The following is a 17,823-nucleotide window of genomic DNA, read 5'->3' as shown; positions in this document are numbered from 1 at the left end:
AAACCCTGTCTCGAAAAACCAAAAAAAAAAAAAAAAAAACCCACATATAAACTAGAACATATCCAAAGTAAAGCGTTGGAACTAATTTTTAATGATTTATTCTGCTTTATTTTTATGGGCTATGGCATTTAAAGCATTTAATCACAAAACATAAATTCTGTTGTGTTTCTCTTTTGTATCTTATATGTGACCCACCTTTGAGATCAGAGGAAATAGCACAGTTAGTAAAGTTCTTGCCTTACAAACACAAAAACATGAGTTCAATCCCCTGGAACCTCTATAAAAAAGACAAAGGGATGACACACACTTGCAATCTCAGTGCAAGGGAGGCAGAGGCAGGTAGACTCCAGTGGCTCGCTAGCCAGCCACCCTATCCCAATTGCTAAGATCTAAGTCAATGAAAGACCTTACCTGGTGAGTGGATGGCTTTACTAAGGAACAATACCTGAAGGGCTGGAGGATGAATCAGAGGTTAGGAGCACTTGCCGGTCTTCTAGAGACCTTAGTTTGATTCTCAACATTCACGTTGAGTGGCTCACAATTCCCTGATTCCCTGTAACTCCATCTCTAGGGGATATGATGCCCTCTTCTGGCTACAACAGGCATCAGGCATCTGTAGGTCCGAGTGTGTATGTATATATATATATATATATATATATATATATATATATATATATATGTGTGTGTGTGTGTGTGTGTGTGTGTGTGTGTGTATCCATATCCATCCCCACCAGACATACACACGCACATCACTTTTTAAAAAAATTTTAAAACACACACCTGAGAATATACTTGGTACACACAAACACATTTACCTTCATACATATGAATATACGTACATACTTAGATACATACATACATGAAAAATGTGTAAATTTATAAATAAAAGCAAGCAAACTTTTCAACCCAAAACTTCAAAGATCTCTTCATTTACTCCTCATACCACAAACCTCATCTTCTGCTAAGTCCCGCCATGTTTCTTCCTCTTTGCCTCCTCTTCTCTATCACAAAGCTTACCTGTAGTAGAAGTGCCCTTCGTTTCATTCATGTAGCTCTTTTTCATTAGCAAAATTCAGTTGATGTCAACTCTGCACCCAGTTCTATGAGAGGCAGCATAAAGACAAGCACTGGCAGTAACACAGCACCCAGACAGGAAGCAGTGGCCACCAAGTGGCTATAGTGGGAGAGTGCTAAATCAACCCAAGGGGATCTGACTAGCTAGTGTGCCCTTCTGTGGAGAGATCCATAAAATGCTCAGGGGAGACTAATAGCTCAGCTGAGCCCAACCAGATACACAGAATTCAGCCATGTGTAGGACAGCGAGAGAAAAAAAAAACAACCAGAGGGGTTATCTCTAGTGCCGCTGTGTGTCAATCATCCTTGAGCCTTCGCTAATCTTTGCGCCATCTTTCTTACATTGTTTTCTTAAAGCCAGTTCTACGTGTGTAACCCAGCTTAGCCTCAAACTCAAACTCCTCCTGTCTCAACCTTCTAAGCTCTGGGATCACAGTTGTGCACCACCATGGACCCAGCTTTCCTTCCACGGTCATTATCACTCAGACGCCATTCACTTGTTCATTCCACAGATGGCTTTGGAACAGCATCTTTTCTGGGTACTAGATAAATATCGGGAGACCTGGAACTTAACATCTGCTTCTTGTATAACATGACTTCTTTCGGTGTGTTCTACCTAGAAAGTTTGTAACAGGCATATTCAGCTTTTTCTTCCACTACTGACTATCCCATACTACTTCCCGGACCCCAAATTGGCTAATTATGCACAGTCTTACCTCCACTAGTTAATATTTAATTTTAAAAGCCATCCACCGAGGTGTGGAGCCATGCATCTTTAATCCCAGAACTCTACAGGCAGAGGCAGGTGGATTTCTATGAGTTCAAGACCATCCTGGTCTACATAGTGACTTCTAAGTTAGGCAGGGCTACATAGTGAGACCTTGTCTCAGAAAGAAAGAAGGAAAGAGAGAGAGAGAGAGAGAGAGAGAGAGAGAGAGAGAGAGAGAGAGAGAGAGAGAGAGATGAAAAATCATACACACACAGAAATACACACATACACCATTCGTCGCTAGTCTTGATGCTGGATTCAACCTCACTGTAAAATCTTCCTACTTCCTCTTTAAAACTCTAAGCAAGCCCATCAGAAGGAGTCATACTAGACTTGAGAGTGATTTACATCTCAAGAAAACCCACAGAATCACCTAACCTGGGCTTATAGGAACTCACAGAGACTGAACCAACAACCAGGGAGCCTGCATGGGACTGATCTAGGCATATATGCTACAGTTGAGTAGCATGATCTTCTTGTGGGTCTCCAAACAGTGGGAGCAAGAGTATTCTCTGATTCTTTTATTCACTTTGGGGACCCTATTCATCATACTGGGTTGCCTTGCCCAGTCTTAATGCATGGGGAGGTGTTTAGTCTTACTACAATTTGATATGCCATGCCTGATACCCACGAGAGGCCTGCTTTTTTCTGAATAGAAACAAAATAGGAGTGGATGGGGGGGGGGCAAAGGGGTGGTGGGAGGAGCGACTTTGAGAAGAGGAGGGAGGGGAAACTGCAATTAGAATGTAAAATAAATAAATAATAATAAGTAAAGTCAAAAGTGTTTAAGTAGAAAACAAAACAGGGCTTACATTGGAAACACAGATTCAGCTTTATAAAATGCTGACATTCGTCCCTCTGTAGAACTCCCAAAATAAAACCAACTCAATGTAAGTCTCAGAATGAAATATAGAGAATAAGCACCACCATTGGAGACACCTAAGCTGTGTTTTAGGATAGACTAGACAACTGGCTAGTTTGCGGGGCACCCTGAGTAGGTTCCTTACCTCAATGAGCCTCACGTATCATCTGAAAGTTGAGGGTGATGATTTCAGTTCACATAACCTCTGTACCAGAAACCGTACCCATCAATTGGCCTTTGACCAATGACACTCAAATCAATGAGAACAAATACATAGGCCATATGTATTCTTGGTTTCATTAAATTTATCTCCAACTTGTCCTTTTCTCTGATGGACCAAGCTCACAAACAACTGAGCAGGTGTGATCAACCGGGATAAAGATGTGAACTCTGCCTAAGTTTTGTACCTTGCAACCCCTTCATGTGTATGGTCGCTTGTGTTGGGGTTTCCCACGTCTAGGAGCAGAAATCTCGATATGGAGAACTTTAACACGGAAGTAAACATTCCCCCTGGAGCAAAGGTGCAATTTGAACTTCATTACCAGGAAGTGAAGTGGAGGAAGCTGGGGTCCTATGAGCACAAGATTCATCTGCAGCCAGGAAGGCTGGCCAAACACTTGGAGGTGAGCCTGAGTTTATACAGTCAGCAATAGTGTGTATCTTTGCTTTATTTTTGTTGCCGCTACCATTGGTGGTGTTTGATGGCCTTAGCTCTGAAAGGCAATGCAGTATACTAAAAAGATTTGGGCTTTGAGTCAACCACACCGCTTCTCTACAGGTTCCAACCCGAGCTTTCCTTGTGTGCTCATCAGTGTGTTGGTTGTTGTAACAAATTATCAGTGTAACCTAAAACAACAGACATTTGTTGTCATGGTCGTACAAGCATCCAAAGAGTGCATATGAATTGTCCCCAGACTGTGAGGATGAATTAATCCTTGTGAAATTTTAATTCTAAGCTGAGAATGTAGAGTACACTCTCAGCTTAGAATTAAATTTTTCTTGCTGCTGGTATCTGGCAGGTGCTGGCAGTCCTTGGTCTGTGGCCCTTCGACTCTAATTCAATTTGCTCCTACTCTAAGAATCTCAAGTCTCCTTCCACCTTCCCCTTGCTGGATGAAGAGCCGAGTAGTCAAGGATGACATACCCTCAAGATCCTTAACTTAGTCACATCCCTGAAGACGTGTTTCCAATAAGCTCAAATTCAGATTCCAGGGCTTGAGTAATGCACCCTTCAGGGAACCACCACTCAACTCACAAAGCTTCAGGGTGAAGGCATCGTGAGCTTCTACGTTGTCATCTGTAAAAGGTGCACCATTTGAGATTTGAGTCTTGCAGCCACTAGAACCATAAGCCAAATAAACGGCTTTGCCTATAAAGTAACCAGTCTAAGAGTTTTAGCATACCTAAAAGTGGAATAATAGACTGTTTTTCTTATTGTTCTATTACACACACACACACACATACACACACACACACACACGAAACACTCATGCACATAAAATAAAATAATTTTTTTTTTAAATCCCTTAGTGCTAGCATCCTAGAGAGAGGTTCCTGGATGGCTTCTAATGTGGTGATGAAACAGGCAGACAGCTCTATACAGAAGAGGGAAAATATATGACCTCTGTTTATATCAATTTCCTGTCTTGAGAACTAACTCACACCACAATTCCATCATTCATCCCTTCTGGGTGAGACCCAGTTATCTTGCCAAAGGCCCAATCTCTTGTTTGTGTGTGTAGGGGATGTATGGGTGTGTTCATGTGTGCACTCTCCTGTGAGTGTGCATGCAGAGCTCAGAGGTTAGCTTCAGGGATCTTCTACTATTTTCCACTTTTTTTTTTTCGAGGCATGATCTTTTCCTGAACCTGAATCTCATTGCCTGACCAGCAGCCTCCAGGCCCCTCCCATCTCCATCTCCTGGTGCTGAGTTTATAAGTGCATGCTGACATACCCAGATTGGACATGAGTAATGGGGACTAGAATTTAGATTCTCACGCTTGTCTGGGAAAGCACTTAACCCACTGAGCCATCTCCAGCCTGAGACCCACCCACTTCAGCTAGTGCCAAACCAGTGACCATGTTTCCAGCATGTGAACCGTTGGGAGGCCTTTTAAAGCCATGTCCTGATAGGCAGTGTTAATTGCCAACTTGACAGAATCTAGAATCACATGGGAGAAGGGTCTCTGGATATGCCTGCTGAGGGTTATCTTGATTATGTTAACTGACTGGAAAGACATATCTTAATTGTGGGTGGGGACATTTTCTGAGCAGGGGATGCTGGACGATGTTAAATGGAACTGGATTAAAGAGAAACAGCTTGCATTCATCCCTGTCTGTCTCCTGATTGGGTGTAATGGGATCTGCTTCACCATGCTCCTGCTGCCCATTATGGTCTGGGCCCACCATGATGGTCTGGGCCTTGAACTGTGAGCAAACACAAATCTAGGCTCCCTTAAGATGTTCTTGTCCGTATTTTATCACAGCCATAGGAAAAGAAGCTAAGTCATGCATCCAAACCACGATCGCAGAAAATAAATCCTAGAGAAATGAGGCTGTAGAAAGGTATTGAGAGCTAGCAAGGAGATAGCTGCTGCGGCAAGATAGGTCGTATCCAGGAACTCTCCAGAATGGCCACGGAACCATGCTGCAGAAACTGGGAGATGAGAAAAAGCATCAGAGAGCTCAACAGTAACTTTACTTCCTGCTTTAAAGATCTCTAAAGACTTTTAATTCTGTCATTCCCTCTCCCCTTTTAGGTGAACGTGTGGATTGTTGAACCACAAGGGATGAGATATCTCCATGTTCCTGACACTTTTGAAGGCCATTTCCAAGGTGTTCCAGTCATATCCAAAGGACACCAGAAGGTACCCAATCATTGCCTGTTGTCAGTTGAGTGGGCACTAGGTCCGGGCACTTTATCTCCTGTGCTCTGGGCAGTGAAACAAAAAAGAGTGACCTGAGCCGAGGTCAAAGACTAGAGTTTCTTTCCTATTAAATATAAATATAAAATAAATATAAAAAAATAAAGCAACACTTCCAGTTATGTAATTTCATTTTGACCATTTTGGAACCTCCTATTTCCCAAGTCATCTACTTGACCAGTAGTTAGATTCAACTTTCACATAGAGAATTTTCATAACTCAAAAAAAATTCATTTTAATTATTCTTGCCTTGATGGCCAATAACACACAACTATGAAAAGGTCAGTATCCTCTAAGAACTTACACAGACCCTTTCCAGAGCTGGGAGCCATTCCTTCCATGGTTTTGGTGGGGAGCAGAATCTCTGAATCTTTTTTAAAGGCCTGGCATGTGACAAACAGCACCGCAGTTTGTTGACTGCTCCACTCCACTCTAGCGCTGACACTTCCCAAAGTATTAGGCCAGCGGATGCAGTCAGCATGCTCCTCTCCTGTGTGCGTGACAAGAGGCAACTGCCAAGTCCTCAGCTGTCAGAAACTGGGAGCAAAGATCAACTTCTGAGGTCACCATTCTTTGCAGGCACATATCTCCTTCAAGCCCACAGTAGCACAACAAAGAAAATGCCCCAATTGCACCGAGACCGCAGTGGATGGAGAGCTGGTGGTGCTGTATGATGTCAGCAGAGAAGAGAAGACCGGGGAGCTGGAGGTGAGTGCCAGCTATCCAACTATCCGGAACTATCCAACTGAGGCCACCAATCGCATTGCAGTTGAACAAACTCCTCGGCTTGTTAAGTCACTTCTAGTTGTCAAGAAAAGTGTTCAGGATAAAGAGAAGAGACTAGAATGATGTTTTTCCGATGTGCATTTAAGAATTATTTTTCGCCGGGCGATGGTGGCGCACGCCTTTAATCCCAGCACTTGGGAGGCAGAGGCAGGTGGATCTCTGTGAGTTCGAGACCAGCCTGGTCTACAGAGCTAGTTCCAGGACAGGCTCCAAAGCCACAGAGAAACCCTGTCTCAAAAAACCAAAAAAAAAAAAAAAAAAAAAAAAAGGAAAAAAGAAAAAGAATTATCTTTCATGCCATAAAAAAACGAATAAAAGAATCTATAGAGATTGATTAGTTGGTAAAGTATTTGCCATGCAAGCATGAAGCCCTGATTTCAACCTCCAGAGCCTACATTAAAATGTCTGAGGATGGTGGCATGCTGTCCTAGTTTTGTTTTTGCTACTCTGATAAAAATGCCCTGACCCCAAAAAAAAAGTTAGGGGAGAAAGGGGTCTATTTCTATTCAGCTTACAAAGTTATATAGTCCTTCATAACAGGAAAGTCACAATGGCAAGAAGTTAGAGCTGCTACTCACGTCACATCTTTAGTTAAGAGCAGAGATAAATGGTGTGCACATGCTCACTCGCTTGCTTGCTTGAGCTGAGCTAAATGTCTCTACTCCTGTAAAAATCAGAATCCCCCTGACAAGGGAATAGTGATGCCCATAGTGGGCCGGATCTTCCAACAACAGTTAATTAAAACAACCCCACATACATGGATATGGCCACAGGCCAACCAAATGCAGACAATTCCTTTGAGACTCTCTCCTTGGATCACTCAAAATTGCATCAATCTAATTGCATCAACGGTAGACTGTGTTAAACTTATCTCTCAGGGCCCAGCATGGTTGCTATTTCTTTGGAGACTTCCTTCCTAACCATAACACTTAGCATGCTGTTCTGGGAACACTTGTTAGCTGTCTGCATCCTCACTGGTTGGGACCTATGAGGGCAGAGACTGCCCTGATTTACCATTGCTTAGCAGAGTGCCTGGACAGAGGCTTGAGATAAAGACGGGTGAAGTGGAACGGGACAGAATGAAACAGTGGGGCGGGAAAGCAGCCCCGAGAAGGGCTTAGACCCCCAGAACAAAGGAGCAAGAGACATCAGAAGGGAAATATGGCCACAAGCCACGTTTCTACCTCTGCTCTTATTTTCATCTTTGGGAACACCTTCTTCCTTCTGTAGCCCCACCTCTTTTCTGCAGTCTCCATGCCCCACTTCCTACTATCCAAACACTGGCCATCATCTGACTCATACATATGCTTTGTTTTTCAGGTGTTTAATGGATACTTTGTGCACTTCTTTGCGCCTGAGAACCTGGACCCAATTCCCAAAAACATCCTTTTTGTGATTGATGTTAGTGGTTCCATGTGGGGAATAAAGATGAAACAGGTAAGAACTTTTTGCTTATGGTGGTAGGTGAGATTCTCACCTTCTGTAACTCTCCTTAGATAATGCAGTAATTGGATGTTCCCTCTGACTCCCTGCTTTGGGCTAAAACTCAGAAACTGTGCTCACTGATACTCACGACTGAGGGTGCCAGTCCTTTCCAATTTTGTGAGGTTATTACATGTCCCCTGGGCTTATACCAAAATCAATGCTTCTTTGTTAAAAACAAAAGCAAAAGAAACTTTTCACCTCCATGTTTCCTACTTCCTTTCCCCTCTCCTGCTGTTTTTTAATTCACTGTTTGAAAAGTCTCATATTAACCTAATGTCTTCTCGCTCTAGTCATGCCTCAGTATGGTGTTTGGGTTTGCTATATTGCCATTAGTCACAAGTAACTTTTAAAATCCACACATGCCTATTGTGCGTGTGTGAGTGCACACGCATGCTCGCGTTATGGCATTTGAGTGTCTGTGTCTATGTAGGTAGGGCACATGAAGACTAGAGATGAACTTTTGCTATCTCCCTCCATCACTCCCCACTTTACCTTTGGAAACAGTCTCTTCTCACAGTACGATAGATTGGCCAGCCAGCAAGTTCCTGAAGCTCTGCCTATCTTCGCTCCCTCGGTGCTGAGGTTATGCGTGCACACCACCACATCTGGTTCTCACATGGGTGTTAGTGATCCAAACCCAAGTCTTTATACTATCACCGTAAGCTCTTTATACACAGAGCCATCTCCCCAGACTTTAGTCTATCATTTTTACTTAATTATAATTCCTTGGGGTAATGATCCTGCCTCATGTCTTCTAGTTAAGAAATCAGTGTAAGCTTATTCATGATAAATAGGATAGAAGCAAATCTAAACAACAAATGAAGTTTTTGTTTATTTGTTTTGTGTTTGGGAGCTGGGGGGTGGATTTTGAGACAGGGTATCAAAGTCCCTCACTGCCCTGGAACTTGCTATGTAGACCAGGTTGGCCTCAAACTCAGAGATCCATCTGCTTCAGGCTCCTGAGTGCTGGGATCAAAGGTGTGTGCCACCACTGCCCGGAGGTAATTTTTTAATTTGCCCATTAAGTCAAATAATTTGAACAATCAACTAACTATTCCTTCATTGGAAGCCATTTTGATCACCTTAAGTGATTATTACCTTAAGTAATTACTACTCGGTAACAACCCAAAAGAAGTTGGTGTCTTGAATGATCCTGGCCCACCTGAGCTTGCACTGCACTATAGATCCTCCAGGAATGTGCTGATGATAGCTGGTATGGTTCTTCTTCTCTGTGGGAGGCTGTCCTGCGTATTTCATAACATTGAGCAGCACCTTTGACCTCTGTCCACTTGATCTCAATAGACAATGTCCATGCAAGTTGTGACAGTTAAAAATTACACCAGGGTTAAAGGGATAGGATAATTGCTGACATCTCTGCCACATACCTATGATGAGCTGAGTTTGATTCCCAACATACATGTGAAAAAAATCAAGCCTGGTAGCATGTGTTTATAATCCCAGCACTGGGGAGGCAGAAATGGACAGGTTCTTGAGTCTCACAGGCCAATCACCTCAGCACAATCAGCAAAAGGGAGGCCAGTGAAAGACCCTGTCTCAAAAACCACAGTAGATGGCATCTAAGGAATGATACCCAAGGTTCACGTCTGACCTCCACATGCACGCATACACATACACATGTACAAATACACACGCACGCACACACAGTGACTTCATATGTTGTCCTCTATTTCTTGAAAAAACAGTTACCTTCAGTTAAACATCATTATTCTAAAGCAAATGCTTGTTGCCTGTTCCTTTGTTCCTTCTGCTCTTCCTTCACTGAAAAACTATCTGTGCAGTGCCTACTCTGTGCCAGGCAGTCCAAGAAAATACGTAAATTCGTGTTGCTTATCTTAAAGTAATCAAACCGGGGTATTTAAGAAGACAGGCGATTGGAATACCCAAAGCCCAATAGTACATGTGACTGATGCCAGCAGTGACTGACAAAAGGTTTCTTTCGTAAGTTGAGCTTGAGTCAGTACTTGAAGGTGAGCGAGGCCTGTGAGGGAACTCCTGGTGTTTCCTTCAGATTGAGGTGAATGTTATGAGGCTTCTCTTGGTCCTCTTTTAACTAGACTGTAGAGGCGATGAAGACCATACTGGATGACCTAAGAACCGAAGACCAATTCTCTGTGGTTGACTTCAACCATAATGTTCGAACCTGGAGAAATGACTTAGTCTCAGCATCTAAAACACAAATTGCAGATGCCAAGAGATACATTGAGAAAATCCAGCCTAGTGGAGGTGAGTGAGTTTGGTCTAAAGTCTACAGGGAAACTTCCAGAAGGTTCTAGTCTAGATTCACTTGAGAATCATAGTCCCTGCTGAGTGCTGTGATAGATCTTACAATCTTAGTACTTAAGAGACTAATGTAGAAGAATTGTAATTTCAGTGTCCAAGGCCAGTTAGTTAGCTCAAGGCCAGTCTTGATCTTGGAGTACACAGTAAAACCTTGCCTCCAACAACAACAACCAAAAATTGTTATTCTCCATCAAACTGGTATTTGCCCAGTCTGTGGTAGTCTGCACTAAATAACACATTTACTGATTTAAAAAAATATTGCTCGTGGAGAAGGAAGAGCACAAAATATAGCTCAGACATGTCTTTAAACAGTCTGTCATTTTACCAAAAAAAATGTTTAGCAAGTAATTCTAGGCTTCTTTGCTAACTATGAAGTCATTCTAGGCGTCTTCATTAACTATGTAATGTAATGTATGTATGTATTTGTAAAATGTAAGTACCTTCCAGAGCATTTTGGTAAGGTCATTTAGATTCCTAAGTTTGTTGCTTTATTAGATGACAGACAGATGCCTGAAGGGGCTTATTCATCTCTAAAGGAATAGTTTTAATAAATAATTTACTGCATTGTGAGATCTTGATGGGCATAGAGAAATTCGTCACTTGGAAAGCAATCAAATGAATTTAATATTGAGCAAATTATGCATAAGTAGTTCATAGAAAGATGAACCTAAATCCAAGTTGCGGTGTGTGTGTGTGTGTGTTTGGTCTGTGTTATGTTACTTTAACAGGCACAAATATCAATGAGGCACTCCTGCGAGCAATTTTCATTTTGAATGAAGCCAGTAACTTGGGATTGTTGAACCCCGACTCAGTCTCTCTGATTGTTTTGGTTTCCGATGGAGATCCAACAGTGGGCAAGTATTGCTTCAACTTTCTATTGACAAATGTTTTCACTGTTGCTTCTTAAGAATGTTATTTGGTTAATGTGCAAACTGTGATGGCATGTATATATATATATATGTGTGTGTGTGTGTGTGTGTGTGTGTGTATATATATACATTTCTTTTTTTTTTTTTTTTTTTTTTGATTTTCGAGACAAGGTTTCTCTGTAGCTTTTGGTTCCTGTCCTGGAACTAGCTCTTGTAGACCAGGCTGGACTCGAACTCACAGAGATCCGCCTGCCTCTGCCTCCCGAGTGCTGGGATTAAAGGCGTGCGCCACCACGGCCCGGCCATATATACACTTCTAAAACATTTTAAACTCTGGCTTCTGCAAGAAAGTATCCCAGAAGCACCCAGGAACAATCTTTTTAAAACTTTACATGAGAATATTTGCCTTTGCATAATAAGAGCTAATGAATGATAAAAGGCATCAAGATAAAAATAAAAATGAAATTCAAAGGAAATAATTATAAAGAAATGTGCAAAAACAGAAAAGGACACCATCATAGCAGAGTTACCAACCAGAAAGCGGGTGTCTGGGGGTCAATTTGCCCAGAGATTCCTGACAGAAAGTCCTCGGGGCTGTAAAGTCACCCACACATGGTCAGGTGCTAATCCACCCCTCGGCATTGCTCCTGAATGCCTCTGTTTCTCCCCCACAGAACAGGCTCAGAAAGCTAAGGTTGAGCTCCAGTCTATATTGCTAGAACTGCTAGTGCATGCTGGGAAATGCATTTATTTCCTCAACATTAGGTCTGGAAAGGTGGTAGATGGGAGTGGTGAATGGCCCGTATTTATCTCAGTTCCCACAGGAATGTGGTCTCTATTGTTCTCCACATCTCTTCCGACTGTCATGGGAGAAATGACTGCTGGCTTGGACAACCTTTAAATAAATCATTTTTCTTATCTACCAAATGGTTTCGACATCTCCCTATTTGTATGACCGGCCGTTATTTCTATGTTTGTCTTTATATTGACAAGTATTGGGAACAATGAATGCTAGATGGCAGAGCAAGAATGAGTTGTCATGTGCACGAGGTTGGTGTCTAACCAGTGCTGTACCGCTGGAGAAAACGAAAGTATGGGAGGTAGCCATCACAATGGCAGCCAGGATTTCAGGAGGAGGAAGAGCAATCATTTCTTTAGTACCGAGACCAACCTGAGCAGTTGCGTGTTTGTGGTAGAGTCGCTATTTTCTCCATTCACATCTTGCAGCTTTTTAGATGTAAGTTTTGAATAAAATCATAAAGAATACAAGGAAATACATATTATTTTTTATGCCTGCTTCTTACTCCTGTCTCCTAATCCCTCAGTTTCTGCGCTGGAGTTAGTCTCTAGCTACTAGCATCCTGAGACATTAACACATTCCTGTTTTACTTTATGCATAAATCTGTATACGTGTGTACATACATATAGTGTGTACATACATATACATACATGCACAGCATATAAGGATACCCTACATGTGTCCACTTACTTTGATTTTTGTCTTTAAAAAAATCTCTGAGGAGCTGGAGAGATGGCTCAGTGGTTAAGAGCACTTGCTTTGGCAGAGGACCTAGGTTTGAGTCCCAGCATCCATATGGTGTCTCACAGTCATCTCTAATTCCAGTTCCAAGTAATCTAGTGCCCTCTTCTGACCTCCACAGTCACCAAGCACACATATAGTGTACATACATGCATGCAGGCAAACCATTAATACACATAAAGTAAGTAAATGTTTTTTTTTATTTAAATACATTTGATGGAACTGGGGAAATGATTTGGGTATGTAAAGACCTGAATTTGAATCTCCAGAACCCATGCTCTTACAACCACTGGACAGGGCTCTTCATCCCTGTAATGTCAGTGTTGTGGAGACAGGGACTGGAGGTGCCCACGAGCTTGCTGGTCAGCCTGCCTAGCCAGAACAGCAAGTGTCCAGTTCAGCAGGAGACCCAGGCTCAAAGCAATAAGATGGAGGATGATGCAGAAGGCGACCCGGTGCCATCCTCTAGCTCCCGCAGACATGTCTAAGGCGTGAACACCCGCACATGCACAAATACACCTCTCACTCTCTCACACTCACAAAGACACAGTGTCTTTGAGCATGAAAGTAGGATAAGAAAGAGGCAGCAAAGGTGGGAAGGGTGGCAAAAATGGATACCGGGGTGGAAGCTTGAAATACATTATGTGCACGTACAAAATGCCATGATAAAACCTATTTGAAACAGAATCAATATATGCCAATAAAGCTTTTGAATGCTTTTGAGATTATTTTTTTTAAATATTTATTTATTATGTATACAATATTCTGTCTACATGTATGCCTGCAGGCCAGAAGAGGGCACTAGACCTCATTACAGATGGTTGTGAGTCACCATGTGGTTGCTGGGAATTGAACTCAGGACCTTTGGAAGAGCAGGCAATGCTCTTAACCACTGAGCCATCTCTCCAGCCCTGCTTTTGAGATTATTGACTATGAGTACAGAGAGTGGCTGCATAGGCTTTTCAGCTGCACCATGATCTAACTAGGTTCCCTTGTGGGTGACTTGTTCTGAGCCGTTTCTAATGTCACTATGCTCAAATACTGTGGGTATGCACCATTGCCCCCATGTCAACGCTTAACAAAAGAGTGAATCTATTGAAAAAAAAAAACCTCTAAATTTTGTCTTTTTGGATCAAAGGGCAAATATAGTTTTAGACTTGAGAAAATTTGCTGATTATCCCCATATGACTGGTCCCTCTTGCTTTTCGGTCACGGCCAACTTCAGGTGAACTAAAATTGTCCAAAATTCAGAAGAACGTGAAGCAGAACATCCAGGATAACATCTCCTTGTTCAGTTTGGGGATAGGATTTGATGTCGACTATGACTTTTTGAAGAGACTATCCAACGAAAACCGTGGCATCGCTCAACGGATCTACGGGAACCGTGACACATCCGCCCAGCTCAAGGTAGCATCACTTTTCTCCCTTCCTGAAGACCATCCCGCGGCCCGAAACAGATTCCCGCAAAGACATTTGAGCTTGGCTCGGATCTGTTGAAGCCATATTTGCTCTTACAATCCCAGTGACGGTTCATTGCCTTCTCACACGTTTCCCTCACTGCTTTCTGGCAGTGACATGTGAAACAGGGAGACCAGGGCCAAACCAAACACTTGTCTGCTGTTTGAAACAAAAGGGCCTTCTCAAGCCTCGCTTTTCTGCCAACCTCCTGGTCCCACGTGCAATTGCCCATCCCACTATGGTGGCCGCCTACTTTCTCTTGGAATTGCTTGGCATTTTGCATATCATTTTTGTGACGTAAACCACTAACTATGCCCATTAAGCTTCCTCAAACAAGAGAGACATGTTAGATGGCATGGTGAGAAGTGCCTTGAATTCCAGCAAGTGGATCTCTCTGAGTTCAAGGCCAACCTGTGTACATAGCAAGGTCCAGGCACACACACACACACACACATACTAGTACATTTTATTGGACTTTTAAATAAAATCACTTTATTCTAATTAACACACAAGCCCTCCACACTGTTAGTTTAAGGAAGCCACTCAACACTTTCTAGTCCTAAACTCTACACCTGTCAGTGAACTCTGTTCAGTTAGAATGGCCGTTCTGAAACAGGGAGTTTCACTTAGGGTTTTATGCTTTCAGTAGTTTTATTTACTTATTGATCACGATTACAGGGAGAGAGAGAGAGAGAGAGAGAGAGAGAGAGAGAGAGAGAGAGAGGATGTCTGACTCGAGACTAGAAAATAGCTTTATACCCTCTTTCATGACTCCTGTGTTTAACGGACAACCAAATGATGCCAACACCAGGCACAGCATTTGAAATTTGTGATACCTAGAAGATACAGTTCTAAGTAGGGTTATTTCAACCCAGATACATTTTATTATGGATGCCCACATTTTCATTTCTGATCATAACAAAAAGTGGAGACATTTTTGACTCTGAAATAGTAGGTAATTTCCTATCATCACATTTTTGTTGTATGACCCGTAGTTCATGGCCACAGACGTGTTCATCATCCCAAAGATCCGTGCTAATAAATGGAGAGTTATCTGCTACATATACGAAAAGCCTCAGGAGAAAAATACTTTAGGTCTACAAAGTGGTATGAAAATAACTATTTACGGATTGTTTTTTCTTTCCTGTGTCTTCTAGAAATTTTACAACCAGGTCTCTACTCCGCTGCTGAGGAACATTCAGTTCAACTACCCCCAGGCATCAGTAACAGACGTCACTCAGAATAGTTTCCACAACTACTTTGGAGGTTCTGAGATAGTGGTGGCAGGAAAATTTGATCCGACTAAATTGTCTGAAGTTCAGAGCATCATCACTGCGACTTCGGTACTTCGCCTCCCTGCTTATTTTGAAGATCCTAACTTGTCTCCTACTACACTTGGTCTCTATGCTAACAAGCTAATCCTAGCTGGTCCCCTAGTACACCTGGCCTCTGTGTTAACAAGCTAACATTCTGCATCCCCAGGCTCTTGGGAAGCCATCCCCAGGAACTGAAAGGGAAGGTTGGCACATATCTGCCATATTTTCAACCATTCTATAAAACCTCACTTTTTCTCCCAAACCCAACCCCGGTCTCTGGAGTTTGTGAACTTAACCTATCCAGTCAAGGCTCTTTTCCTTGTCTAACTCTAAAGTGCATTTACAGCAGAGGAACTAACTGTTATTCTGGTCCCCGGGTATCTATCAACTGATGTTTCTTTTGTCCAGGTTGATACAGAATTGGTCTTGGAAACCCTGAGTCAGATGGATGACTTGGAGGATTTTCTATCGAAAGACAAGCATGCAGACCCTGACTTCACCAAAAAACTATGGGCCTATCTCACAATCAACCAGCTGTTGGCAGAGAGGTAAGGCAAGAAGAGCATACACCTTGGAGATTTACAAATACGAAATGTCCACCTATAACATTTGAAGTCAAGACTAGGGATATAGCTTATTGAGAAAGCTCTTGCCTAGCACACACAAGGCTCTGGGTACAAGTCCCATACTGTAAACCAAACAGCAAGTGGGATATTTGAAGTCACAAGCAAGAATTATTTGGAACCGAGAAAGACATCAAATTAATGATGGGATCAAATTGTTACTGACTGGTCCCCAGCACTTTAATTAACATTGAGTTACTTCCTTTCTTTCATTTTTATTAAAAATGTAACATTTGGCACCTGAAGATATGACTCAGTAGTTAAGAGCACTGGTTGTTCTTCCAGAGGAACTGGGTTCAACTCCCAGCACCCACATGACAGCTAATAACTTTCTGTACTTCCAGTTCCAGGGCATACAATGCCCTCTTCTGATGTCTGTGATCACTACACACATGTAGTGCAAGAGACAGACATGCACACAAAATACCTATACACACACATTTTTTAATATTTAAAATTTAAATGTAACATGTGAAATTGCAGAATGTATTAAATATATGTGTGTATATATACATATTTATGTATATATATAATCTTCAATGTAATGGCCGTCCTGCTCTAAATATGGAATTATATAAGGCCTCCTTTTCTTTTTTTTTATATTTATTTATTTATTATGTATATAATATTCTGTCTGCGTGTATGCCTGAAGGCCAGAAGAGGGCACCAGACCTCATTACCGATGGTTGTAAGCCACCATGTGGTTGCTGGGAATTGAACTCAGGACCTTTGGAAGAGCAGGCAATGCTCTTAACCTCTGAGCCATCTCTCCAGCCCCCAAGGCCTCCTTTTCTACCTCCAGGGGAGCCACTATTTTGGCATGTATTGCCATTGAATTAGTTTTGTCTATTACACATAACTGCACAACCCTTTTTTGACTTTCACTCAGCATGATGCCTGCCAGACTTAGCCGTGTTGCGGCATGTTTCAGGAGTCCATTTACACTTCCTCTTGAAAACAGGACCAAGGGAAAAAGTGTGACTGTGCAATGACAGTGCCCCCCAAGGACAGGTCACTGATATTTATCCCATCTCCGGCTTCTCAGTTGAGCTGCATTTCATCTCTCTATCATAGCCCTCTCATTAGAGCATCTTCGCCCATGTGCACCAGAGCTTCATGGGGAATTTTCGCTAAAACTTACCTTTGCAGAGTTCCCACTTCACCCCTCAGGTCAGATTCCTGGGAAGACGGACAAAGGTTATTGAACTAGGTTACAGGAGCTGTAACCACCATATAACTGGACTCACAGACAAAATCCCTGATGTCAATGTGATTATGTATTTAAAAAAAAAAAAAATACATGTGGCTATGAGCTGTGACTTTGAAAAAAGAACTATCCCTGTCTCAAGCAGAAGTGCATTGGCCATATCTAAAGGCACAGAGAAGTTGCTCTGGAAGCTAAATATTGACTTTTAAAGCCCTATGGAAAGATCGGTGGTTGCTAGGATTTCGGGTGATGGATAGAGCATAGAGCATTTGGCAGGGAGGTGCTGGTTCAAGACAGAATTTCTCTGTGAAACAGTGCTAGCTGTCCTGGAACTAGCTCCTGTAGACCAGGCTGGCCTCAAACTCACAGAGATCCACCTGCCTCTGCCTCCCAAGTGCTGGGATTAAAAGCATGTGCCACCAACACCTGGTGAGCATTGAGCATTTTAGGGCCAAGGAACTCATCTATATGACTCTGTGATGATAGATATGTTAAATCTATTTATCCATGGGATGTACAAGTAAACCTGGGTATAAATTACTAATCTATATGTCAATGTATGTCACAAATGCACATCTCTGGTACAAGATTCTGTAATCCAAGAGGCTA

General features: G+C 42.3%; 1 protein-coding gene across 1 annotated transcript in view; it reads left to right on the top strand.

Annotated features, from left to right (window-relative positions):
- Positions 1–17,823, top strand: part of Itih2 (inter-alpha-trypsin inhibitor heavy chain 2) — a 39,114-nt gene that overhangs the window by 9,590 nt on the left and 11,701 nt on the right. The window contains exons 6-14 of the mRNA XM_057788023.1: positions 3,166–3,328; positions 5,465–5,572; positions 6,209–6,337; positions 7,736–7,852; positions 9,976–10,144; positions 10,930–11,055; positions 13,836–14,017; positions 15,226–15,411; positions 15,793–15,932. Coding sequence (XP_057644006.1) covers positions 3,166–3,328; positions 5,465–5,572; positions 6,209–6,337; positions 7,736–7,852; positions 9,976–10,144; positions 10,930–11,055; positions 13,836–14,017; positions 15,226–15,411; positions 15,793–15,932 — 1,320 coding nt within the window. The remainder of the gene's footprint in view (positions 1–3,165; positions 3,329–5,464; positions 5,573–6,208; positions 6,338–7,735; positions 7,853–9,975; positions 10,145–10,929; positions 11,056–13,835; positions 14,018–15,225; positions 15,412–15,792; positions 15,933–17,823) is intronic.

The sequence above is a fragment of the Chionomys nivalis genome, chromosome 13 (assembly GCF_950005125.1).
Source record: "Chionomys nivalis chromosome 13, mChiNiv1.1, whole genome shotgun sequence".
NCBI lineage: Eukaryota > Metazoa > Chordata > Mammalia > Rodentia > Cricetidae > Chionomys > Chionomys nivalis.
This window is presented reverse-complemented; position numbering and strand designations above follow the sequence as displayed.